The sequence below is a fragment of the Haliotis rubra genome, unplaced genomic scaffold (assembly GCF_003918875.1).
Source record: "Haliotis rubra isolate DU_JTF1 unplaced genomic scaffold, ASM391887v1 Scf14, whole genome shotgun sequence".
NCBI classification, from domain to species: Eukaryota; Metazoa; Mollusca; class Gastropoda; order Lepetellida; family Haliotidae; genus Haliotis; species Haliotis rubra.
Genome location: NW_025765336.1, coordinates 3,305,653 through 3,332,321, shown reverse-complemented (window position 1 = coordinate 3,332,321; position 26,669 = coordinate 3,305,653). Strand labels below are relative to the sequence as shown.

The following is a 26,669-nucleotide window of genomic DNA, read 5'->3' as shown; positions in this document are numbered from 1 at the left end:
CCGTAGACGACCTCGGTAGACCACTGGAATGGTGAATCTGGGCAGACACCAACTGCCGGTCCTCTGCAAGCTTAGCCGGTTTAGACATGTCGTGTAAATCTCGTCTGGACCTGTCCTTTGCACGTCTAGACAGATATGAATATTTGTAAAATCCAATATCAGACAGGTGAAAACACAACTGACAACGAGAGTCAGATAAACATACGGGCTTGCAATTAGGACATTGGTTTTGTGGATCATCAGCAGACAATCGATACCTACAACCAGAACAAGATTTCATCAATTGTAAACAATGTGAACAGTCACGTAAAAATTCCGTAGAATATTGTAGGTAAACGTTAACTAAAGCCTTATACAGCTAATTTAGAAGAAAGGCCTAAATAATAAAAGGATAAAATGCCGTATAGGGGAGCAGTTGCTCTCACAACCGCCCACTCGGGCGAATCAGGAGAGAGTGAGGAGCATGGGAGACAGGTGGCACCGTTTCCCGCCAAAACCTGAGAAGGGAGATGACTCCTGGTAAGTGATTTTACGTCCGCTTTTTTGAATGGAGCTTCAAAAGGGGATTCAAGTGTTCCACTAGCATTCGGAAGGAAAGGGAGACAAGCAATTAGCATGAGTCAGGATAAGGAAAAATTTGTAAAAATAAGGTAAAGTTTAAATGTCGGTCTACGTGTTTGTTATATAACTTTTATCTGTAACATGAGAAACGATTAGAAAGACTGCAAGCTGCCAAGTTCATGTGCTGAAATAGAACCTCTCAATATACCCCAAATATTTGATCTATTTTGGTGTGTACACATGTAAGATCAAATTTAATGAGTATTTACAAAATTTCAAGCGTACTTGTACGCAAAAGACTTAGTAGGAATTGAGTTTTCACATAAATATATATTTGCGTAATTTACGCAGATACGCAGCTTCTCTGTACCTCTAACAGTTTTTAGTGTAAATGTTGCCAGTACCTCCTCAACACCGCCAGGTGGTCCCCTGAAATTGTTCCTTGAAGCTGGTATATCAGCTGCAGATATGTATTTAATCACTCCAGGGTAGGACTGTAGAAGCAAAGACAATATCAAATATGTTATAAATAATTTTGACATTCCCGTCTTCACATTTGTTGGAGCCATGTATGTTTACCTGTTAAAGAATTGATACAAAACATTGCAGAAAAGCATCACTTGCATAAGCCAAAATTCGTGGGTTTGAATTTCACATTTCGGCATGATGTTGGTCTAGATGATTCCTGATTTGTGAGCATCTTACACATGACATATAAAAGTATTAACATTTATTACCGCTGCTCCAAGCATTTTAAGCATATGCACTTGACAGAAAAGAAGTAGAATTCAAGGTCATTTTATAATCGGTTATTCTCACTCAATGCTGTACACAGTACTGCAAAGAAAACACTAAAATGCCTTCTTCCAATCAAGCCAACCTTTCTTCGTTGACTTTGTGATATGCTACCTTTAAATTTTTAGGGCACAACAGGACCAAGATCTACTTTAAACGGAAAATGACTAAATGAAAAGCCCATCCTGTTCAGATCATATGTGTTTAGTACAATTTAGTACTAATGAGCACCTCATCCACCAAAGTCATCCTACACTTGTAGTGCAAGTAGCGTCTAATATTAGCTTGCAGTGGTCGTAACGCTGAGAATATAACAATATTTTGACAGCAGAGCCAGAATTTCTCCAAGACGGTTGAAATGCAAATGCGTTCATGATTTTACAACAAAAAGTACTGTTTGTTCATATCATGATTAACACCTAAACCCGGTGGACTTAAAAACTTCATTATAAATATCTATGAGTCATTAATTTAATCTGTGTGGGTTACCATGGCCACAGAGGTGTCGACAGTGTCGATGTCGGCGTTGCCAACGCTGCTGATGACGAATGCTGCACACACTTCATTTGGAACTGGAGGAATGTCACCAACGTACTGGACCCGCCCTGAAGTCTGAAACATTATACCTGGAATGTCACCAACATACTGGACCTGTCCTGAAGTCTGAAACATTATACCTGGAATGTCACCAACGTACTGGACCTGTCCTGAAGTCTGAAACATTACACCTAGAATGTCACCAACATACTGGACCCGTCCTGAAGTCTGAAACATTATACCTAGAATGTCACCAACATACTGGACCCGTCCTGAAGTCTGAAACATTATACCTGGAATGTCACCAACATACTTGACCCGCCCTGAAGTCTGAAACATTATACCTAGAATGTCACCAACATACTGGACCCGCCTTGAAGTCTCAAACATTATACCTAGAATATCACCAACATACTGGACCCGCCCTGAAGTCTGAAACATTATACCTAGAATGTCACCACGTACTGGACCCGTCCTGAAGTCTGAAACATTATACCTAGAATGTCACCAACATACTGGACCCGCCCTGAAGTCTGAAACATTATACCTAGAATGTCACCAACATACTGGACCCGCCCTGAAGTCTGAGACATTATACCTAGAATGTCACCAACATACTGGACCCGCCCTGAAGTCTGAAACATTATACCTAGAATGTCACCAACATACTGGACCCGCCCTGAAGTCTGAAACATTATACCTAGAATGTCACCAACATACTGGACCCGCCCAGAAGTCTGAAACATTATACCTAGAATATCACCAACGTACTGGACCCGTCCTGAAGTCTGAAACATTATACACCTCAGAGGTGAAGTGGATGAGACAAGGAGATGACATTTTGACGAAAGGGTTCAATGATCGTTCCATTGACATGGGATAACAGTTGTCTCAGTACAAAATAGGATCAATTTCCTAATCATAGAAGATATTGATATTGTCTTGTTTTATGTTTTTGCTAAACGTGTCATTCAACAGTATTCCACCTATGTGAAGGCAGTCTGTAAATTATGGAGTTATCACATAAACCTGTGATTGACATCGTGAGCATAGATCTGTGCAATTGGGATACGATGACATGTGTCAGCTAGTCTTACCACCCGATCCCGTAAGTCGCCGCTTACAAGAGTTGGAACAAAGAGAATATATTCATAGCTGTATAGGGAGCATATACAATTGACAAGGTTGATCTACATAGGATTACTATAGTGATTTGACCAGAGTAGGTTGAGGTGAGGTGAGGTGAGGTGAGGTGAAATGGGTTTAACGTCGTGCTTGAGAATATTTCGCTCATATGACGACGTGCATGCGTGTGTATGTGTGTGTGCGGCTGCTTGTACTAGCCCAGACTGAAGCTGGTTTTATAGTGCTAGCCCACTGAGATACCATGCCGCAGTGAAGCATGAATACCCCACTCAGACACATTATACTGACTCCGAGCCGACCAGTCCTTGCTGTACCCATTAATGCCGAGCGCCAGGCAGGGACCAACCAGTACCATATTTTAACGTCTTTTGGTATGACGCGGTCGGGGATCGAACCCGCGACCTTCCACTCTCCGGGCGGACGCTCTAACCACAACACCACGGAGGCGGTTAACATAAGAAGGTATCAAAACGCATATGCCTATCCTATATTTGGGTGACAGCTGTTTTCATATGCTAGTGAAAACACCAACCTGTAAGTCTGCATCAGCCTTTACCATTGGCTTAGTCAGGGGATATTCGTCTTTACGGGTGTCATATGTCTGAGTGCCTGAAGACACGGGCCGTATCAAGTTGGTGCCTCCACTCTGGAATCTTGCCGCTGCTTTCTCACCACACATGCCGAGCACATACTGAAGAATAGAAGGGGATGAGGTTTTTGTACATAGTACAATATTCGAGTCCCGTTACGCATGCATGAGTTCTAGCGTCTCTCCGACATTAAGAGGACAATCTGTGCTTGTGGTGCTTTGGAACATGCTGAGAACATGATGAAGGAAAGAACAGAGCGTGTACCACTCACTGATGCCGAGGTAGGACACATTTTTGTTCAGCGTGGAGAGGTACCAGAAACCCAATATACACTAAACGCCAAAAGACACGTTACCCTCCTACATTTATGAATTACTTAAAAACCATCAAAGATATGTTAGAAGGTATTAGTTTACAAAAAAGCTTAACAACACAGCGTTATGCAAATCACAAAAAAATTCTCAAATACATTCATAATTAGGTGAAATGCATCTTGTGCAGAAGAGTTGTCCTATTTTCGTCCATGCCGAAATAAACCAATAACAGTGATTTAGATGTCCAAAAGAAAGGTTGAAATAAAATTCTGGTTTGAGACAAAGATAAACCATTTAAAGTCACCATTATTCAACTATTAAAACAGGAAACAACCGTTGTAGAGTGTGTAAAATTGTAAAATAATCATTCCTATGATTTCAGTCTTTTAAAACATTTTCTGCTGATTTGCATTAGTGAAAACAAGTAAAACGTGTCTTTGATATTGTGAAAAATGTTTAGGAAGACCTAAAATTATCTTTGTTAACATTTTTGCTTGCAAAGTAACATTTTCCCACTTTCTGTTTACACAGAGCAATATCAATCGCCAAAGCGCAGCAATATCCAAGCAGTATTTGCATCCATTTGACATGTAGAATGATTCTATAGTGTATAAAGAGAGCCTAGAATGCATGATATGATACACAAGTACAAGACATTTGCCACGATTAACGGCTGAAGAGAGAGAAAGAGCCATTGGGATGGTGCAGATAGGGTCGACATACAATGCTGTTGCCAACGTCCTCGGATGCCATCGTATCACGGTTGTAAGACTTATTCAGGGCTTCAGACAGACTGGGGTCCCCGTAGACAGACCAAGAAGTGGACGTCCACGCATCACAACGCCAGCTGATGATAGGTACCTCCGTCATTAAGGAAGGAGGGTAACGTTTCTTTTGGCGCTTAGTGTATTAACGCACTAGATTTATATACGCAGGACATAACCCTATGTTCGTGGGTTGACAAATTTGTACTCCACATAGGTTTACAGCTAGGGCTGGCTATCGATATAGATCAGAGATTGATATTCGTTAACACAATATTGATCAATTTAATACATATCGATGACCTTGGAGCAATAATGTCAGAAAGAAATGATCATATTTAACATTACTGGCGAGCTGTGACAAGTTTTTGCATGGAATATTAACAGAACAGTGTCCGGAACATAATTTAAAAGAGGACCATAAATAAAGTCATACATTTGCATATAGTGTGAGTTTTTACTGTCAGACAAGTTAATGTACGATATTATCGGTAACACAATTTTCTTATCGATAATCATCATTAATCTTTCCTATCGGCGATATTCCGATTATCGATAATTTTAGTCAGCTCTAATAACAGCACCATACCAACTCTCAGGGGTGGTGGTGCTAATGTTATAAGTCTCAGACATGTATTACCTCTGGCTTTCTTCCCCAAATCAACAGAATATATCTGCTGATTCGTTAACAAGCAGCAATATTACTGAATCATTGTTAACCCACGCCATTCTCAACTCATTCTGGGGCTTTGGTATCACCCTCTGTACACAGATGTAAGTTAGGAAGTGATGTGATGTATTCACGGGAAATTCACATTTCCATAGTAACATCGGTTGTATACTTCCAAGGAAGCTGAGGATTAATTTGACTTCACGTGTCTGTTAACAAACAACTAAGTGGCCAATGACTATACTAACTCACGGGCACAGAGGTCCATGTAGCCGTTCCATGTTGCACCCTAGAATCCTATGATCGTTCCAATCTCCTATGCTCGATCATGGCCTTAGTTTGTCAGCGCTCTGGGTTTTCACCAAAGAGGTAAACGGCTAAGAACTGTATCACTTCGGGCTTCTCAAATTGTCGCTAACTAAATTATTTTATTTTAATTCAGTCAATAAAAATGTGTTTGAATCAATGATATTTGTACATGCTAATATATTTAGGTATTTGTGACTAGATACAATGAGACTGTAAAAATGTAATTTTCTGATTAAAATTGATATTTTATACTTATCCTGACTCATGCTACTTGCTTGTCTTCTTCTTCTTGCGAACACAGTGGAACACTTGTATCTCCCAATTGAAGTTCCCTTCAATGTAAAATCACTAATTAGTACTCACCACGAGTTATCTGTCCCCTCATAAGCGCGGGAACGAGGGCGCCACCTCCTGCCATGTGCCTCACTCTCTCCTTTTATAGCGAGCCCAACACTTGAATTTTCAGGGAAATCCAAAGTGTTATGTGGGGAGGACGGGAGGGCTTACCTCATGAGTCAGGATAAGTATAAAATATCAATTTTAATCAGAAAATTACATATTTTTCCTTATCCTGACTCATGCTACTTGCTTGTAGAATCCGACGGAAACGGAAACGGAGGTGGGAATACAAAATACTTTGGATTTTAGATAATTAGTGATTTCTGTAATGACTGTAATAACCCTTATGGGAACTTCATAAAGGCACTGAATTGATGAATTCCTGCTGCTAAATTATCAGCTGCCCTATATGGGTTATTACAATATAAATATTAAGATAAAAGTATATATAACATGAATACTATGCTTAAGACTAAATAGACTTAAGCTTGACAATATGATAGCATAAACTTCATAGAGTTTGTTAGCTAATATACTTTTATGATATAACTATAGTACTGAGCTTAAGATATGATTAAACTTAAGCTAAAAATATAATAGCAACAAACTCCGAGTTTGTTAGCTAATATACTTTTATGATATAACTATAGTACTGAGCTTAAGATATGATTAAACTTAAGCTAAATATATAATAGCAAAAAACTCCGTAGAGTTTGTTAGCTAATATACTTTTATGATATAACCATAGTACTGAGCTTAAGATATGATTAAACTTAAGCTAAATATATAATAGCAACAAACTCCGTAGAGTTTGTTAGCTAATATACTTTTATGATATAACCATAGTACTGAGCTTAAGATATGATTAAACTTAAGCTAAATATATAATAGCAAAAACTCTGTAGAGTTTGTTAGCTAATATACTTTTATGATATAACCATAGTACTGAGCTTAAGATATGATTAAACTTAAGCTAAATATATAATAGCAAAAACTCTGTAGAGTTTGTTAGCTAATATACTTTTATGATATAACCATAGTACTGAGCTTAAGATATGATTAAACTTAAGCTAAATATATAATAGCAAAAACTCTGTAGAGTTTGTTAGCTAATATACTGTTATGATATAATAACCATAGTACTGTGCTTAAGATAATAAATGAACTTAAGCAAAATATTTATATAGCATATAGCTATTTAGTACTATTATAAGATAAGTAGTAAAATCTGTAAGATTGATTTATCTTCTCCGAGGAACTGTCAACTGTTGTGCGAGGACCATGGGACCGAAATGGTGGATACCTGAGACGTCCTCGGTGGTGATATCTCTCAGATAATGGTTGGCAAACACCATATCGGATCTCCAGAAACAACCCTCCATTATGGTATTCAAAGAGCAGTTGCCGTGAAGAGCAAGTGTAGATGCTAACGCTCTAATTTCATGAGGATTAGATGCTCTTGGAGGGTCGAGTCCTGCAGCCTTGTAGGCACGTAGTATGACAGTTCTGATCGAAATGGAGATAGTAGTACGTGAGACTTCAGTCTGCGTAGCTGTTGATAGAGGAATAAATAATCTCTTGAATTTTGTCTCCTCTGTTTGGATCGGTGGAGATATATTTTCAGTGCTCTTACTGGACATAGTGATAGATCCATCGTATCATGAGGTCCAAGTATAGATGAGAGAGCTGGGACGTGAAATAACCTGTCTGGTTGGCCTGGTAATTGGTTCTTGGCGATAAATCCCAACGTAGTCCCATATGCACGATGTTATGAATGTCATCAAAGCGTGTTCTCTCGTAATCCAATGCGTGAATCTCTGACATCCTGGCAGCCGTAGCTAGAGATAACAGGAACCAAGTTTTCTGAGTCAGAAATTCGAACGATGTAGATTCTAATGGTTCATATGCCTCACTTGTGAGGTGTTGGAGCACTATATTTAGATCCCAAGCTGGAGCGTGAAATCTGCGTTTCTGATCCTCCAATCGGAATGCTCGTAGTAAGGCGAGTAACTCTGGGGTCTTGTTTAGCTTGACACCCGTTCTCATAGTTATGACCGAGCTTATTGCTGCAAGATAAGTAGATAAGGTGGAGCCTTTTAGATTATTAGTCTGACGTAGATAACATAAGTAGTCAGCCACTTGAGGATGAGTAGCATATCTAGCTGTAAATCCTTTCTTTGCAGCATAATTGACAAAACTGTGCCACTTGTCATCGTACAAGTTGCGAGTGGAGTTACGCAAGGCAAGGGTGACTGCTTTCGCCGCTCTGGCTGAATAACCTTTTTTATTTAGACACGCCTTAATACAGTCCATACGTGAAGTTGGAATGCTTTTGGCTTTCCGTGTGCTTGTTTGGTGTGCAGATGTATTAACAGATTCGGGCACTTTGGAAGTTGTAGTATTGGTTGTCCGATTTCTTGAATAAGAGTAGGAAACCACGTTCTCACTGGCCAGTAGGGCGCTACCAAATCAGTTGGATTTTGAGTAACACTTGTGGGATTAACGCTGGCGGTGGGAACGCGTACGCGTTGAGTCCTTCCCACGATATGCTTAGTGCGTCCGTTGCCCATGCTAGTGGGTCTGGAACTGGCGATACGAATGTTGTCAGTTGATTGTTGAATCGAGTGGCAAATAGGTCTATGAGTGGAGCATCCATTCTGTCGGCGATGGTAGGTGTGGCCGAGAGAGAGAGCGTCTGCTATTACATTCTTTGCTCCTGGAATGTGACATGCTCTGACATGTATGTTGAGATTGTCGATTAAAATCGAACAATTGAAAACATAGAGTCAATAGGTTCAGGGACCTGGTTGAGCCTTGTTTGTTCACATAAAACGCCACTGTCGAATTGTCTGTGTGAATCATCAACTGAGCATTCTGTAGTAAGTTGCTTCAGTGCATTATGGCGTTTATCATTGCTTGCATCTCTAGCAGATTTATGTGTAATTTGCTCTCTTGATTGCTCCATAGCCCTGATGCCGTCCTGTTGGCGAGATGGACTCCCCAACCTTGTAGTGACACGTCTACGTAGAGATGTGTTTTCAATTCCGGCTCTATTAAGGAGACGCCTACGCAAACATTCGATCTCTTGGTCCACCATAGTAGGTGAGGTTTGACGTGATCCGGTAGACTGAACGGTAGAGAGTCGTCGAGATGCGAATTGATGAGGACTTGTAACGGACGTAATTGTAGTCTGCCTCTGACTGTCATGTCTTGAGCTGACGTGAGTAACCCCAACAGGCTCTGCCACTGTCGTAGTGGTAGCGGAGAGAGTAAGGCTTGTGGGATTGACTGTTGGATCTTGATCCATCGGTCCTCCGGTACAATTATACGATTCTGCGCCGTTACAATTCAAATACCTAGAAATTGCAGATCTTGCGTAGGTTCTAGGTCCGACTTAAGTAGATTTACTAACCATCCTAGTTGTGTTAGTAGCTTGATGATGAAGTTCAACTGTAGTCTGAGACGCTGTGGATCTGGATCCACTTGTATCCCGTCGTCGAGGTAAAACGCGCTGCGAAGTCCTTGACGATGTAGGTGAACAACCAGGGGTGACTGCCATCGTTGAACTTTATGTAAAAAATCGCCTGACTGCCGTGCCCTCGTCCTTACTTGACAGGGGAGGTCTCTAACCTCATGAAGGCAGCCCAATCATGAAGGTTCAGTTTAACTGGACTGTATGGAGGCTTTGCTCGTTCACTGATATGTTGTTGTCACTTGCAACCTATGTCTTGAACTGTGAACTATGATCGACCTCTGCGTAGGGCGTTGTCCCTCGCGGTCCAATCAGAACAAGGCATTTTGATTCTGTAGTGTACCCGCGCTGTGATGTCACCGGTGTAGCAGGAAAAGGAACCTTGTATAATTTAGTGCCGTCGTTGATATTAGATCAATCGTCGGTCTTGTCCGTAACTTCCCGAAGTTACACGAGTGACCACGTGTTTCGAGGGTTAATGGTAAACGCGCGAATCTTTCGGCGCGAATTACCTCGCCCTGTAATATTAATGCTGGGTAGGTTATTTTCCTGGCTGCTGTGAATGTAACTTCAGTCTTGAAGATAATGCCGACTTCCTTATATATAGGCTCAATAAAACTTGCAAGTTGTCAGCTTGTAGACTGCATACATCAATGCAGCGTCATAATTGTAGAATTAATGCTGAACTTGTTGTACATATTTCTTCTCAGGAATTCGTTGACGATTATGTGTTTTACTCGCTGTAATAAGGCTGCTGCTCAATTCCGTTATTGAATTGTCTGCAGATCTGCGTAGTGGTCAACTTGGTGTGACTATGGCGCCTTGCATGTAGATAATCGTATCGTAGTCCGGGATTGCATACCTAGCAATATATACGGAAATGGTGATTCCTGTGATGATCTGCGAAACGTCGTTGATGCCCTTGATGTAGGTAGTCGGCCTGAAGATCCTTAATTAGGCTCTTCATCTGTAAATAGTACTTCACGTAACTATATAACGTTCAAGTTAAAAAGTTAAGTACTGCGACATCTCTGTCTTGTGGATGTCTGTGCGAATACCTTCGCGCAGGCTCGGTAATTCACGTAGGCTTGTAGACGGCATGTGGCATACAGTTGATAGACAAGTACTGCGATGTCTCTGCTTCGCTGGATACTTGTGTGTAAATCGGCGAGGGGATCGACGTGGTGAATAGCCCGACGAACTGTAGGGTGACCTGTAGTTTCGCTAAGGTCATAATGAATCCCTCGACAAACTATAGGACGAAGATGTCTTGAACGGACTGACGAGTGGCTTCTATAGGGAGACCTTCGTGGAGACTTCCTTGGCGAACGATGGTGGCTTCGTGAAGCTCTCGGTGAATCCCTTATAGATCTTCTGAATGAAGATGACTTGGAGCCACTTAACCTTCGTGAAGGCCTTCGTGAAGGTATCGAGTCAGAGTCCGAATCATTAGATAGGAGCTTGCTTCGCGAACGACCTCTGTGTTCTTCAGGGTCTGAGCTCGGTGAAGCACTCCTCCTCCGTGAAGCCTTTCGCGAATGGTGAGGATCTGGGTCCTTCGTGGAGGCGGACTGGGACGTCCTTCGCGAAGGCTTCGATACGGGCTGGGTTGCCCTTCGTGGAGGCGCGTCTGTGGGCTCTGGGGCCCTACGCGAAGTCAAGCAAACGGGCTCTGGGGCCCTACAAGACTGTAAGTGGGTTGGGCTCTGGGGCCCGCGGCTCTGAGGCCTCTGTAAACCGTATCGATCTTCCATCAACATCATAATCTGGCTGACCAGGTCGTCTGGGACGGTCTGCGCTGATGTAGACGCTGCCCTCTGTATGGTAGCGACGGGACCCTCAGGTAGATTCTCTGCCGTCAGTGTAGGCATCTCTAGCTGCGTGTTGATCTGCGCTGAGGTGACGGTAGCCGATACTGGTCGCTTCTTATGCCGTATATCTGGAATGATGATCGGTAGATCGTCATCATATAAGCCCAATTCTGAAACAGGAAGAATGTCAGATGAAAAATTGTTAGTAGTCTTCGTAGGTTTCACTTTCGACGAAGATGTAGCCCTGGGGGTGCGGAGCGTACGTTGTGACGACGTAGAAGCTCTCCTGGTCTTAGACTGGGACGACGGGATGTCCTGGGATGCAGGTCGCTTCTTGGAGATAGCGGACTGCGTCCCACGCTTCTCCCCCGAGGGCAACTCAAGCGGAACACCAGACGGTAGGGGGTCATCCGCCAACAGTTGACATGGTATATCAGACTCTGATCTATTAGCCATGACTGAAGACTGTTTCCGTAATCTATCTGCTGCGCGTCTCAAGACGCAAAATAAATATTTATCAAAGGCAGAATTAGATAATTTAATACGATGATTGCAACGTGAAACAGTAGAGCATGGCGTAATACAACTAGGGCATATTAAATGCGGATCAGCAGCAGAGAAACGTAATTTACAAACAGTGCAGATTTTCATTAGCGCAATCTACTGAGCAAACACGGCGAACCGTGAATAAAACAGTAGAAACACGAATAAATATCAATGCATCATGTATAAGGATACTAGTTACACCTCTGTAGATGATTATAAGAGGTAAAACAACTAAATATAAATAAAGCGATATAATGTGTAGGGAGACGTCCTGCTCCTGCACTGGGCGAAGAAGGAGAGAGTGAGGCACATGGCAGGGGGTGGCGCCCTCGTTCCCGCCCTTACGAGGGGACAGATAACTCGTGGTGAGTACTAATTAGTGATTTTACATTGAAGGGAACTTCAATTGGGAGATACAAGTGTTCCACTGTGTTCGCAAGAAGAAGAAGACAAGCAAGTAGCATGAGTCAGGATAAGGAAAATAATAATGTTATCAATATCACATCAATATGTGGGACGCAGATACCACTACAGAGAGGACTTCTAACCTGGAGATAAGTTAAACATCGAGCAACAGCGACAGACGCAATGATACGACTCAGTATGTCGACTGACCTTGTAGAATAGTGAGATGGCCAGGTTCTTTCTGTAGGCTGTACTCGACAACCCAGCTGTAGCGTCTGGGATCAACTCGGCAGATAGACTGGCTATTGCAGCTGAAGAAGGAAATAAGGAAGATGAGGAACGCACGTACATACCTTAATGTTTAAACCAGTAAACGGAGTACAAGTAGGATTCGTTATCATGCGTATGTGTACGTGTGCGTGTGTGCGTGTGCGTGTGCGTGTGTGTGTGTGTGTGTGTGTGGATGAGGCGACTGCGTGGTGCGTACATTCCTCATTGTTCAAAACAATAAACAGTAAATTTAGGATTCACTATCATGAGTGTGTGTGTGTGTGTGTGTGTGTGTGTGTGCGTTCTACTGTATCTTGGGTCTGTGTGTGTCTGATTGAGTGGATTGTGTGGTGCATGTGTAAGTTCGAGTGTCAATGTGTGAGTCTTTGTGTGTATATATCTGTAATGTATGAGTGTGAATTTTTCTCTCTCTCACTCATTAATGCACCTCTGAAAACATTCACGCATCACGTTTAGACAATTAACATAAAGCATTGCATAATTTTAATAACAATGTATTTGACTAACATCTCCAGCGGCAATATATCAGACACATATCAGCTCAGATTATTCATCGTAACCATCCGACCACGTTAACATAGTGCCATTTTAATCATCAGATCCCTTCACAGCAATATGACAACCAGTCAATACACAACTCGTACCATATTTGGTAAAAACATTACACAACAATACATCTTCATCATCAAATCTTCAAAGCATCTTGGGAACCTTACCTTTGAGAACCGATGCATCTCCTAGTTGTTTCCCTTGCAGAAATGCCTCTGTATTGCTTGCATGTACCTGGATATATCAACAAAAGTTACTGTTTAACCAATCATCAAACAGGGCAAATAAGGTCTTTATGTTTGAAAAATCTGTGAAGAAGGGTTAAGAAATTGTTAGTGATAGTGATCCTAGAGACAGTATCGTTGTCATTGACAATGACGATGACAATACGTCATCGTATTTCATTAACACAACATAGATCGAACATAGGTCTTGTTTGTGATGGAGTTACAAGACTGCATAGTTAGATGATTCAAACCTAACATGCTAAAATATCCCAAATAACAACAAAACCAACCCGTATTGATGTCCGGACTAAAACCCGTTGTCTGATCACGGTTATCGTGTTTTATTCTGATGATGTCCCTGTCCGTTGGTAGTTGTGACTAGCACTACATCTAAATAAATTCGTGTTTGCTGATTTTCACGTCTTGAGTATAAGGTCAAAAGACGGTGTAAATGTATGTACAGAGTCGTGCCAAAATTATTCGGCACTTTACGTAATTTCCATACACTTACATGTTATTTCAGTGTAGCATAAATAATTTTCATAAGGTGAGTTTAGGATGGATCTTTGTAAAATGTACAGTGAAATATAAAATCATCTCTGCTCTGCGCACATAATTTCATTTCAATTTTCCGAACAATATTTAACTAATGACATCACATTTATCAACTTACGAATGGTTCCAGAATGCACAATCCCATTGGCCGCCATATTAAAGGAGTTCACGGCACTGTACACATGTTGATTAAAATGTTGCCATTCGATAAATATGCAACGGAAAATTAAACAGAAATTATGTGATTGTAGGTAACATGATTACTCACAAATGTGAAACATTTAACTTGGATCTTACGGAAATTAAATTCTTGAAAATTATTTATGCTACACTAAATTAACATGTAAGTCTATGGAAATTACGTCAAGTGACGAATACTTTTGTCACGACTCATAAACTCCATGCTTTTACGTTAACGTGTTCTTGACTTACCAGTGTCTTGTTGATGCCGCCATACACCAGGGATGGTTTTGTCTTGACATTGAAGTTGTTGCTCCTGTTCAGCTGCATCCTGAAGCCTGCGTTCACATAGGCGTGGGCGTTCTAAAAAAAAGCAATAACTAATGAGTGAACTGATTGCGAACGCTACAAAGGGTGTTCCGCCAATAAACTGTGAACATATACCTGGTGCCTTGGGGTAATCTTGAAGGTCTTGACATAGACGTCTCCTGATGGGAATGTTGGAAGCGTGAGAGACAGGATGACCTTGCCCTTCATGTCTAGCTTCAGGAAGTCCATGAGACTGTATGACTTCTCGGAGCCATCACTCGATCCTACAATACAAGTATATTTCCATGGTAGAATATATTCTCACTTTAACCCGAACTGTAACGTTTTGAAATTGACATTCAGTGAACTTAACATTGCTTGTCAGTGATAGAAGAAAAAGCTGTTCGAAGCTGTTTATGGTATGTATTTGCACTCTAAACTATCCATATAAAACGATGGTATAGATATCACAATTTTCTATCCCTGATTTCAGCCTAAAGATTAGATACAGTTTCATATACTAGTACGTATACATAAATACATACACACTAACTGAAGACGATTTTACCATTGTTTATATGCTCATGATATAGTCCCAATTGTACAATCGACTCTGCTTTAAACAGAATTCTTATGAATGTGGAAAAGGTTTTGTCGCTTCTTTCATCTGCATATATTTAAATCCTTAAAGTTTCACATATGTACAGTTTGGTAGATTGAAGATTGCGATTTTTGCGATTAGTTCCAGTTGGTATTTAAACAAATTAATCTGACAATATTATGTCTGACGTATGTTTCAGTTGGCACTTTGTACTACTGAATACGCTACCAATGAACAATGGGCGGTTGGGTAGCCTTGTGGTTAAAGCGTTCGATCGTCACGCCGAAGACCCGAGTTCGATTCCCCACATGGGTACAATGTGTGAAGCCCATTTCTGGTGTTCCCCGCCGTGGTATTGCCTTAATATTGCTAAAAGCGGTGTAAAACCATACTCACTCACTCACTCACTCACTCACCAATGAACAGAGTTGCCCCGACTGTCTCTAACATGGTGAAAACATCAGACGGGAACTCAGTGTGGAGGTTCTTCAACATCAGGTTCCCGGCCCAGCTGCCCAACTGAAACAGGTGAAGTGTTCAGATAGTAACTTCCAGCCGACCCCCACGCCACACATGCACACGCACACGCACACGTACACGCACGCACGCACGCACGCACGCACGCACGCACACACACACACACACACAACAACCCGAAAACGCTCTGTATCAAGTTACAGGACAATATATAACGTTCAGCTAAGTTTATAATGGGTATGGAATTATATTTCAGAATCAAGGTGATGAAACGAAAAAGAACAATAATTCCACCATGTATTTCTGTTAAATATTTGCAAGGCAAATATGCCTATAACATACTTGAACATAAATGCCAAAATACGATATTTCTCGATTCTTAGTTCTGCTCTCGTTCCCTCCACTGAAATAGGTAGATGATATTTGTATGTGTAGTTTTACGTGCGTCGATCAAAAAGTACGTAGACTAACTGTATTCTCGATGTCCAATGTTTGAAAATCTTCCATTTTATTTTGAAGGAATCTTTAGCAAAGCCATATCCAAAATTGTACATATTTGGGTGATGTGGTTAACGAGATATTAGTCATCACAACACATTGGGGTATAATATTGCTAACAAAACTGCAGCAAATGAAAAACGATCTGTCATTTGGTACCTCTTGGATAATGGTATGCCCTCGGATATATCATATAAAATATGTTCAGTATAGTATTGGATGACTTCCCGTCACAATCAACAGTCAAAGATTTGGACTGCTTAATTCATATTTAGTCGAGGGCTGTTTTTTTAAGAAAATCCGATTTCAATCTTCCTAAAACATTGTGTACAGATATTCAAGCTGGTACTGTTTACAATATATTGTGAGCTGACACTTGTGTGACCATTCAGTGTTTAATTTGAACCCTTGGCATCATATATGGACAAATGAACACATTAGAATAAGTTATGTCCTTATGATTACGTCATCTGAAAGGGGATGGGTAGTGTCTCCAAAACAAGCTCGCTCAGTCAACATGAAGGGGGGAGTCACTTCAAACAAGCGATTGTAATTTCAAATTGCTTATTTATGAACTTTAATATCTAAGTATGATTCTAGGGGACTTCTATCAATCTCAAACACACAAAATATTTCTTGCATATTTTGTTTCCTGAGGTTTTTGATGCATTTATTGTAGATTTTGCGTTTTTTGAGGGGTACCAAGATAAAAGGTCAAACAAAATGGGGATCGTGAGACTGGAACATAGCAAAACCAAATTCCTTGAGCTTGACACATGATATGTAGAAAAATTAAAACACAACAATAACTGCATTTGTATCGTTTTCTTGGTGACACTACATACTTTTTGATCGCCTCTCGTAAATACGATAACGGTTGAACTTGAAGTCTGATAGAAACTCACCCTGCTTCACCTTCTAGTTTGTGTGGTCAACTGCCAGACACACACACACACACATAAGCATGAGTGCATAACATAGCAAATAGTACATAATGGAGTGATGGTATAAAGTTTTGTCTTACATTTCTCAGCCCGATGTTACCAATGTAGGCCACGTGGCTGGCGAAGTCCCGGAAGTACGACAAAGCAGGGTTGGTGCTGTTTTTCTCAAAGACTTCCAACATGTTGGTCAGAGTGATGCTAGGTCCAAACATCACTTTGGAGGATTCAATCTGTAACAAAGTAAGTATTTGGAAATATGAAGCTGGATACGTTGACAGTGTTTGGTGCGCTTTGAAGGAATCTGCGTAAACATTCGCTATTTGATATTTAATAAGCAAGTATTGTTGTTTTTTATCATCATGAAAATGGTTTTCTTGCTTTCTTTAAACCTTTTGTTTTTCTCATCAATACTCCTTACTTTTCGAGTTTGATATTGTTTGTCAGTACATTGCAAACCTACAGAAATGTCATAGAACTCCTGGATGCCACGCAGGTCAATGAGGACATTGTACATCCATGGACCGATTTCTTTGTAGACACCTGGAAGAAAAGTTAACAATGCCTAAGTTCGAGGGAGAGATGTTTATATCGGTATAGCTTAATCCAGTGCACAACGTGTCAGAAACTATTAAGGGGGTTGGGGTTGGGGTGGGGGCCAGAAACTGTCAGTCAAATGTACCGCAGTGTCACAAACTGTTAGTCAAATGTATGGCAGTGTAAGAAAGTGTCATGTCTATGGCAGAGTTGATGCAAAAGAGAAGCTGTTAATGGGCCTTATCATGGCAGTCTTTATCTTGGAATAAACTGAATAAACATATCATGAAATACCCATCGCAGACTCGTGTATTAAGAGTAGTCTCTTGGTCACCTAAGGCGTCTGCCCTACGTACTGGCATATCATCGATTGATTGTTACCATATCCTGAATTCCCAAACACGAGTTTCTGCGTTTCCTTAAAATACACGCTTGTTATTGGTCACAATTGTTTACCGAATCCTGAATTCCCAAACACGAGTCTGTAGTTGTCTGCCTGGTGTTGGCCGAGGAGGGCGTAGAGCTGCTGCCTGGTGGTGGGTTTGTACCACTGTGACCCCTGCAGCACAATGTTGAGGGGCACCTGCTCCAGGTCAGTCTGTCTCTCAGATGAACAGCGTCCTGTGCAGGTCTTCCCGGTTTTGCTGCATATCTTCTTGTCCAGTTCCTAGAAGTAACAACTGGTAACTAGTCATAGCTCTAAGTTTAAAAATAAAATGTGTGATAATTACAATTTCATGTATTGTTTTCCAAATAATGGGGATAACATTACTCTCAGATCCATTGGATGGATACTTATCAGCTACAGCTCGTGAATGACAAGAGTCATCCGTTCATAGTACCAAGCTACACCTGCATTGGGAACAAACGAATTTAAACACCGTGGCCTCTTGTGCGTTAAAGGAAATAGGGCACATATTTATAATAAGTACCATCTTCCAAACATCCTTGATAAACTTCATCACTGATAACAATAGCTGCATATTCGACAGCAACGAGGACATTTATACACAGGTAAAATCAACCTTATTGTCATTATCTTCATACCTATGTTTAACCAGATTGGGAAACGGAATATTTGAATGTATGAAGGAACGGACAAGAACCAACCTGTTCAAAGTGAAAATGGGTACCATTGTCCATATCCCTGTTTTCAACTACAAATATGGTGTCATTTGATGTTATTTTTACTTTATTGATGTCATCAACCCATATCATTATGTGCTTGAACATATCTATGACTTGGAATTTATATCTAAGTAAGTACCATTACAAAGTCACCCTGAAGAACTGGGAGCAATAGAATATTATTATACATGTATATGAAGATGTCCCTATTCACCTCAATGTCAATAGCACCGCCAGGCAGGGTTGGTGGAGCGTCTGAGGCAAAGGACTTCATGGCATCCAGAATTGGGCGATAGCCTGAGTAGAGAAGAACGTGTATATTTATTATATTCCGGTATGATTGGAACACTCTAAAACGTATTTATCTTTATAAGGTTACTTTTTTGTCAAAGATGTTGTCTGTACAGAGAACGGACAAGGCGATTGTATAATTCTACTTGTATGCTTGGCAGCATATCAAAGACGTTTAATTTAACGTCACATCGGCAATATTTCAACCATATCGTGACGAGGATTTGAATAATAAATAAAGACGTATTAAATAAAGTCAAATTATAAAACCCTGTCAACGAAGGACAGTACAATAACTAGAGCATCACAGATATAGATATAAAACTAGTATGAAAAACTAAAAGCGTTTAACTATAGAAGTCATTACAATATAAAAACAGGCTATATATTGCCAGCAACTGAAGATATATCACCATATTAGGGACTATGGGGACTAACAGTACATTTGCTAAACGACCAAGATGTAGACTCCGTAGATTATTCAGATATGTTTAGTAAAATTTGCACCTGTGTACAAACACACATTCTAAAACTAGATGTCAACTTCAACATGACATCATGTACAATGTACTGAAATCTTTAATTCGTATGACGAAGTCTGGTTCGCAAGGTTTCTTTCCTATATTTCCAACAAGCAGCGCTAGCCTTTTAGTTGACGATGGCGAGGTGGTATAGTTTAAACATGTCGTGTGTCAAATGGATATTCTAGAGAAGGGCGTGTATATTTATTTACATTTTTGTATGCCAACAAAACTTTCAGATTCATTCAACGGCACATGTATACCTTGCAAGCGAAATATGATGTCTTAAAAAGGAAACTGACATTATGATTGAATAATTGTACGTTATATTCTTGGAAGAGAATCAAGGACAACCAAGTGGTCTTCCACAACATATTCACGTATTTCGACTTCTGAAGCACAAATCAACATCCTAAAAACACTTATAGAATAGAGTCAAACAGATTGTAGCGGCCATAAAATTTCCGAGTCCCGTACTGGGATTCGAACCACGGACCTTCTGATCAGAAGTCGGATGCCTTGTCCACATGACCAAAGAGGTTAACTCCGTCAGCAAGCTGACAAGGTAAGGATGTAATCTGTGGGATGACTCCACGCCCTGCTACATACTCCCCCGTCAACAGAAGGCACGTCCCGAGCAGCATAGTTGGGTACTGAGACTTATTTTGCTCAGATTTGATATGAACGTGCTCAGCCCCACGTTGGGCGCCAATGTAGCGGCCATCAAATTTCCAAGTCCCGTACTGGGATTCGAACCACGGACCTTATGATCAGAAGTCGGACGCCTTGTCCACATGACCAAAGAGGTTAACCCCGTCAGCAAGCTGACAAGGTAAGGGTGTCATCTGTGGGATGACTGCACGCCCTTCCAATCTTGTAGAAGGTACAAGCTTCCTTGTAAATTCGCACATAGAGAACTAACATAGCTTGTTTCCTATATATGACCAACTCCAGTTTGAAACGTTAATAACAATTCGTTGGGTGTCATCTTATATGGACTATTCCTCCTGCTATCACCCATTAGATTATACTAAGGCTCGATTATTAGGGCAATCGGTTTATGGCTTCAAACAGGTCGTTGTGGAATTGTACTTTTTCACATTTACTCAACAATTATTTTTTAAATCTTTTATTCAACAAATATTTTTGAAAGTCACTAAACGACAACTGTTCATCAAAAAACGTGAGTGAGTTAGATTAGTTTTATACCGCTTTTAGCAATATTCCAGCAATATGGCGGGGGACACCAGAAATTGGCTTCACACATTGTGCCCATGTGGGGAATCGAACCCGAGTCTTCGGGGTGACGAGCGAACGATTTAACCACAAGGTTACACCATCGTCCCCATTTGATACAAAGCCCAGGCTGATGTGATAAACATCATAACAGGGACACCGTTATCCTGTTAAAAAATCTCTAATGTATCCAGACGTGCAGATAGTGTAACCTAACCTAATATTTAGGGTCATTTCACCCGATAACAGAGAGATATAACTGTGATAAGGGGATGTTCTAGGTTGATATTGACATGCCACCTGAAATGTATTGTACCGACTTGCCAACTACACGCCATCAATACCATCTCATATCTCGTACCGACCCGTGAAGGTCCGGGTTAGAATTGATCTTCAGTAACCCATGCTACTAAGAGGCGACTAACGGGATCGGGTGGTCAGGCTCGCTGACAGGGTTGACACATGTCGTCGTATCCCAATTGCGTAGATCGATGTTCATGCTGTTAATCCCTGGATTGTCTGGTCCAGACTCGATTATTTACAAACCGCCGCCATATAGCTGGAATATTGCTGAGTGCGGCGTAATACTAAACTCACTCTTATCTCGTACCAGTTGAGATACTGCAAATGTATACTCTTAAAAAAGTAAGAGAATTTCATTGTTAATTTACGATTGCAAACATTGGGAGATATATCTGAGTCAGTCAATGTTGATATGATAATAATGAATGTATTGAGAGTGCATCACCACTTGCACTTCCTTATGACCATAGTTGTTTGTACAGTAATTGCTCTTGAAAGATGAATGGTGTATGACGTGAAATTTGCATGTGTACGATTTTCATCAAACGAAACCAAAATGGCCAGAGACCCAACATTAACAACTGTGTGATGCAAGATGATTGTCAAAATTAATGGTCTCGAGTGATTTATCGATCTTCTTGAAAACAATCAAAATCAAGAATGATGGAGAAGAACAGTTACTCCACTCGGTCATTTCTTCCAGAACGCCCACGCCTGTGTGACAGCAGGCTTCATGGTGCAGCTGGACGGGAACAACTTCCCTGTCAAGACGAAACTATATAGCTGGAATATTGCTGAGTGTGGAGCTAAACACCCAACCAACCAACATATCATGACATGGTCAGGATTAGATGTTCAGAAGGCGTATAACAATGTGTCTGTCTTAGTGTACAACGAACCTGTACATCGGCAAATGACAGCATCGTAGGCATTCTCTACTTGTTGCATGGTAGGCTTGGGTGTTCTTTTCAGTAGGCTGAAACACATATCGAGCATCGATATTCGTACTGCTTGTTCTAAGGACTTCTCGAAGTAAGTCTTCAGGTTCTTTAATGAGATTGACATGTTATCCATCTGCATATGTTCTCGTTAAGGAAACAAAGTATGTCTCTTTCATCAATAATATTGTAAAGACGATAGCATGTTACATCAGGGCTGTTAACTTCAAAATGTTACCAGCCCAAAATGGATTTTAACTAGCCCAAATATGGTGAATTTACTCAGTTGTATGGAACATCTAAAATGTTTACCAGACCATCGGGCTGGCTAGCTGTAAATTTAGACCGTCCGTCAGAAATCGAGACCCTCTCGGGCGGTCGGACGGGACTTATTTCAAACACTGGTTACACCGTAGAAATATCATTGAAATATTTTTATAATGTAAGTCAAAGGTTGTGTATATAGTCAGGGATTGCGTGTCGTGAATTCTAAACCTGCTTATATTCCTCATATTTTTCTTTGAAATTGAGCGATTATGTGATTGGGACACTGGGCATTGTAAGGCACGGTGGAACAAACCCATGTACATTTAGTAGGAATCTTAATAGTGAAAAAACAGCTATTTAGTTGAAAACATGCTTTTTACATTTTCTTACTAATAAATATACATTTCATCTATAGATATCTTGAAAGTCTTACCCATACATATTCATGACCTGGGCAGGGCTACAGAAGCCACACTGAGACCCATTGTACTGTGCCAGACGGTCTTGTATCGGGTGTAGGCCATCCCTGGGGTTGCCCAGACCCTCGATGGTTGTCACTTGCATGCCGTCACACGTGTACAGGGGAACCAGACACTAAAGGAATTAACTTGTCTTACAGTTTTTAGTCTATATACCAAACAGACGTACCTCATATTGACAATGATCATATTCTGTGTTATTTGTGACATAGTCAATACAGAAAGTAGATCGTCCTACAGTTTCTAGTTTATATATTACACAATTTAGGTCTTTAGGTTCAACTTAAAGTAGAACTCATAGATCTCTAATTGTATTTATAATAAAACACATATATACCTACCATAGATTTCATGGCCTTAATGTAATGCGAACTAAATACATTGGTGATACCCTGAGCAATGGTATCTTCACGGTGTCCACAATGACATCGGTGTGTCCATCAGTAAGTGGATAGTTTCGATTTTGGTCACGTTAAAGCACCCCAGAGAAACCGGTGGATCCGGGTGGGTGGGGTTGCGGGGTTGCGTCATCACCCCCTCTCCCCGAAAATTGTTTCCCTGAGGACCGGTTTACCCTAACCTTTGGACTTCATGATTTATGTGCACCTTCTCCAAAATCCTGGATCCGCATGATACAAAGGACACTACTGCATATAAACTACGCGGTATTGTTGGACAGATTCTTACCGAGTTGACTGTGTAGGTCTGCACGGCCTTTGTGATTGGATCATACAGTGTGGTAGTGACGAGGCACACGCCACACCCTCCCTCTATACACATGGCCTTGGTGCCATAGGACACACCCTGGGACCTCATGAACTCATTCAGGGACAGGGCTGCGGCATACTGGTTGCCAACTGAAGGTATTATACGAAAGTATTTTCTTTATAATTAGAAATATACTTTAATCACAATTTGACATAATCGTCGTGGTATACTGGTAGATATACTTATGACATTCTATAGTTGTGAAAACGTTTTGAGGAAAACATAGTTTATAAAATGCAATGAAACCTTTTAAAAAGTTTTGATTTAAACATATTTATTTCCAATGAAAGGAACCGGATTGGTAAACAAGCATAAGCTTATATGAATACCGCTCCGGGATACAATGGAAGGAAGAGTAAACATGTCATGATGAATGTACAATGTGAATGATATATAAATGGTGCAAAGACGAGAAATAACGCCAATCATTGTTAAAAAGTATATGTCATATAAACAAATTATTTTGGATCAAATCTGCCTGTTAAATTTATAACGTATTTTTAAAAAGTTTTTTAAGGTTCTGTGTTAGCTGGGTGGTGACATCTATCTGTTTACATCTTTGAGCCCTATAGCTTGTACAATGGCGTGAAGACCCGTATTCATAGATCTATTTGTGTGTAATCTGATTTTTTTTCATTACTTCATAACAGGATGTCACATTCAACAGCTTTGTTCTGCAAGTTTTTCATGAAATTAAAAAAGCCCGCCCACATTCATTAATCAAATGACGATAAGTTTGCGCAAAAGAATTATCTCGGAAGAAATTATAACACATGATCAAAAAGATCTCCCAAATGTACCTGTGAAGGAAATCCCGTTGATGGTGAAGGTGACAGATGATTTGAGAATGCCTGTGACCTTGAACTTGAAGAAGTGGCCACAGTTTTGACAAGTAGACGCGTAGACTCCATCCTTCAGCTCTCCCTTCGTTGGGGTGTGGCTATGGAGGAAGGTTTCTAAGTGAGAACTGGTTATAAATGAAACACGAAAATTATAATCAATACGACGAAAATATTTCGTTAGGCTTTTTAGTGTGTGTTCATTATTTTGAAAGTTGTATTGGAAATTACTGCTTTATCTTTAAATTTCATCTTTAGGACATCTTAATTTCCTAAATTATACTCCGATCTTGGTGATCTGTTTCTTTATGCATTAGTGTCAGAATTTCTGCTCAGAAAAATGGAAACCAAAGAAGTTGAGAAACAAGTGATTTTGGTTTAAACAGTATTTATTCAAAACAGAGACAATACATTAGACAGACAATTCATACAAGTGAATTTTAAGCTGGAGGTATATCGATGATCTGATATGGTTTAATACAGGCCAAATAGACCCTTCTCTACCACCGATGTACCCATCCGAGTACTAGAAATGCCTCATATTCATAGACATGAATAAAGATTGAGGGTGACAAACCATTCTTCTCATAACAGTTACGACAAGCTGGATGACGTTTATATTGTCAACTTTTCCTTTATGTCAATTAATCTTCCTGTAAATGAAGCTTTGACTTTCTACATATCTTTTGGCGTTCTGTTATATCAAATAGTATTCACAAAAAATGAATGATATTGGGAACAACTTAAAGTCTAAAACGTACGGACACATTGTCAAAGATATATAAAAAAGTCAATTTACAATTTGTACTCTGCATGAACAGTGAGAACAATAGAGTTTTCATAAATGTCTTTGCACTGCATATTTAAATCTGTATATGTTCATTTCTCCATTTATTTTGTGGCACAATGAAGATGTTGGAGGCTTTCTGGTTCAGATTGACAAATAGAGCAAATATTTGTTTCAATTATCTTCATTTACACCTACTGTTTTCCAGTACAAATTGCTCTGTTTATAGATCTATTCTGAAAATCTAAAACCTTTACATCCTTTGTGCAGTTTCAGTATTTTTTAAACACGATGTTCCATGAAATGTCTGTATTTAGTTCATTCTGCCATTTCTGACAAACTGTAGGTGAAGTGTCATTTTCTATAACTTTGTCATAGAAAATGCTGCATCCCTTCATTTAAAAAGAAGGTCTTGAAGAGTTGAGTTTAGTGAGAGGTTTTGAGTAGTTACGGGATCAGATAAAAGAGTATTTTTCCAAGATTTTGGAATATTTTAAATGATTTTATTGTACTCTAAAATTGTTCCTTTGATGCAGTAAAGCCTTTTTTATTTCATTGAAAGACCAAAACAAAACAACCCAAAACATTTTCACCCAATATATCTCTTATTGTATGAATTCCTCTGTTAAACCAACCTTCAGTCAAGAAATTAGTATCTCTAAATTGGTGATTCAACCATAAAGGTTCATCCAAGATTTCTTCTGGTTGACAAGTATTTATCTTATGTTGTTGTATATAATACTTACTCCAAATAGATAAAACATCATTTCAAAATGGGTTATCAATCCTTGCATGACTGTGAATATGTGCAGCAAGATGAAAAAACTGGGATTGTGAGGTGACGTTTTATTTACATACCTTCTGCCGAGGCAGGATAACTTTATTTATAAAGGATTTGATATGTCATTCTTAATCCACCTTCTTCATATTTTCTACATATAGTTGTTCTCTTGATTTTATCTTTCTTGCCATCCCACATGAAATTATATACAATATTGTTTAGTTGATTAAGAAATTCCTTTGTGGGTGATGGTAACACAGAAAAAATATGTACTAAAGTTGATATTTCCAATGTTTTCAAGACTGTAATTTTCCCATGTAAGGTTAGTTTTCTCTTTTTCCAACTAGTAAGAATTCTATTAATTGTTTTCAGTCTTTTCTAGGATTGATTACCCATAAATCCTCCAAACTGGGGTTGAAATATATACCAAGGATGTTAAAGTATGTGTGAGAAGTCACGGAAAAAAGTCATGGAAAAAAGTCATGGGGAAAAAGTCATGGAAAAAAGTCATCGGAAAAATAACTATTATAAAACATCCTGTACTTCAATGATCTACAATTGTAATAAAGCATCCTGTTTTCCAGTTATTTAGTTTGTTTATACAGTATTTCATAAATACTATTTCACTTTCATCTTCAGTAATATAAACATTCTGTTCTCCAGTTATTTATAAAAACTATTTCACTTTCAGGTTAATTATTCCTTTTAGTGTGATGCTGTAAGCAATTGTATCTTATCAAAATATGAGAAATGAACATATTATTAAATATTAAGTTCCAAAAGGATTATGGGATTAAAAGTCACGAGTCATATGATTGTTTAACTTGCTTTGAGTTAATGAACTCATGGGATTATCAGTTCATACTTTTACTCAAATAAATACATTATCAATACTGGCTTTGTTTAG

General features: G+C 39.8%; 1 protein-coding gene across 1 annotated transcript in view; it reads right to left on the bottom strand.

Annotated features, from left to right (window-relative positions):
• Positions 1 to 26,669, bottom strand: part of LOC124268731 (xanthine dehydrogenase-like) — a 53,673-nt gene that overhangs the window by 26,569 nt on the left and 435 nt on the right. The window contains exons 2-17 of the mRNA XM_046703760.1: positions 24,156 to 24,295; positions 23,275 to 23,444; positions 22,542 to 22,702; positions 21,803 to 21,879; positions 18,767 to 18,849; positions 17,881 to 18,091; positions 17,351 to 17,430; positions 16,971 to 17,120; positions 15,388 to 15,490; positions 14,506 to 14,654; positions 14,314 to 14,424; positions 13,267 to 13,333; positions 12,470 to 12,570; positions 3,572 to 3,730; positions 1,846 to 1,968; positions 966 to 1,055 (exon numbers count right to left, since the gene is read on the bottom strand). Of these exons, the coding sequence (XP_046559716.1) occupies positions 966 to 1,055; positions 1,846 to 1,968; positions 3,572 to 3,730; positions 12,470 to 12,570; positions 13,267 to 13,333; positions 14,314 to 14,424; positions 14,506 to 14,654; positions 15,388 to 15,490; positions 16,971 to 17,120; positions 17,351 to 17,430; positions 17,881 to 18,091; positions 18,767 to 18,849; positions 21,803 to 21,879; positions 22,542 to 22,702; positions 23,275 to 23,444; positions 24,156 to 24,295 (1,975 nt within the window). The remainder of the gene's footprint in view (positions 1 to 965; positions 1,056 to 1,845; positions 1,969 to 3,571; positions 3,731 to 12,469; positions 12,571 to 13,266; positions 13,334 to 14,313; positions 14,425 to 14,505; positions 14,655 to 15,387; positions 15,491 to 16,970; positions 17,121 to 17,350; positions 17,431 to 17,880; positions 18,092 to 18,766; positions 18,850 to 21,802; positions 21,880 to 22,541; positions 22,703 to 23,274; positions 23,445 to 24,155; positions 24,296 to 26,669) is intronic.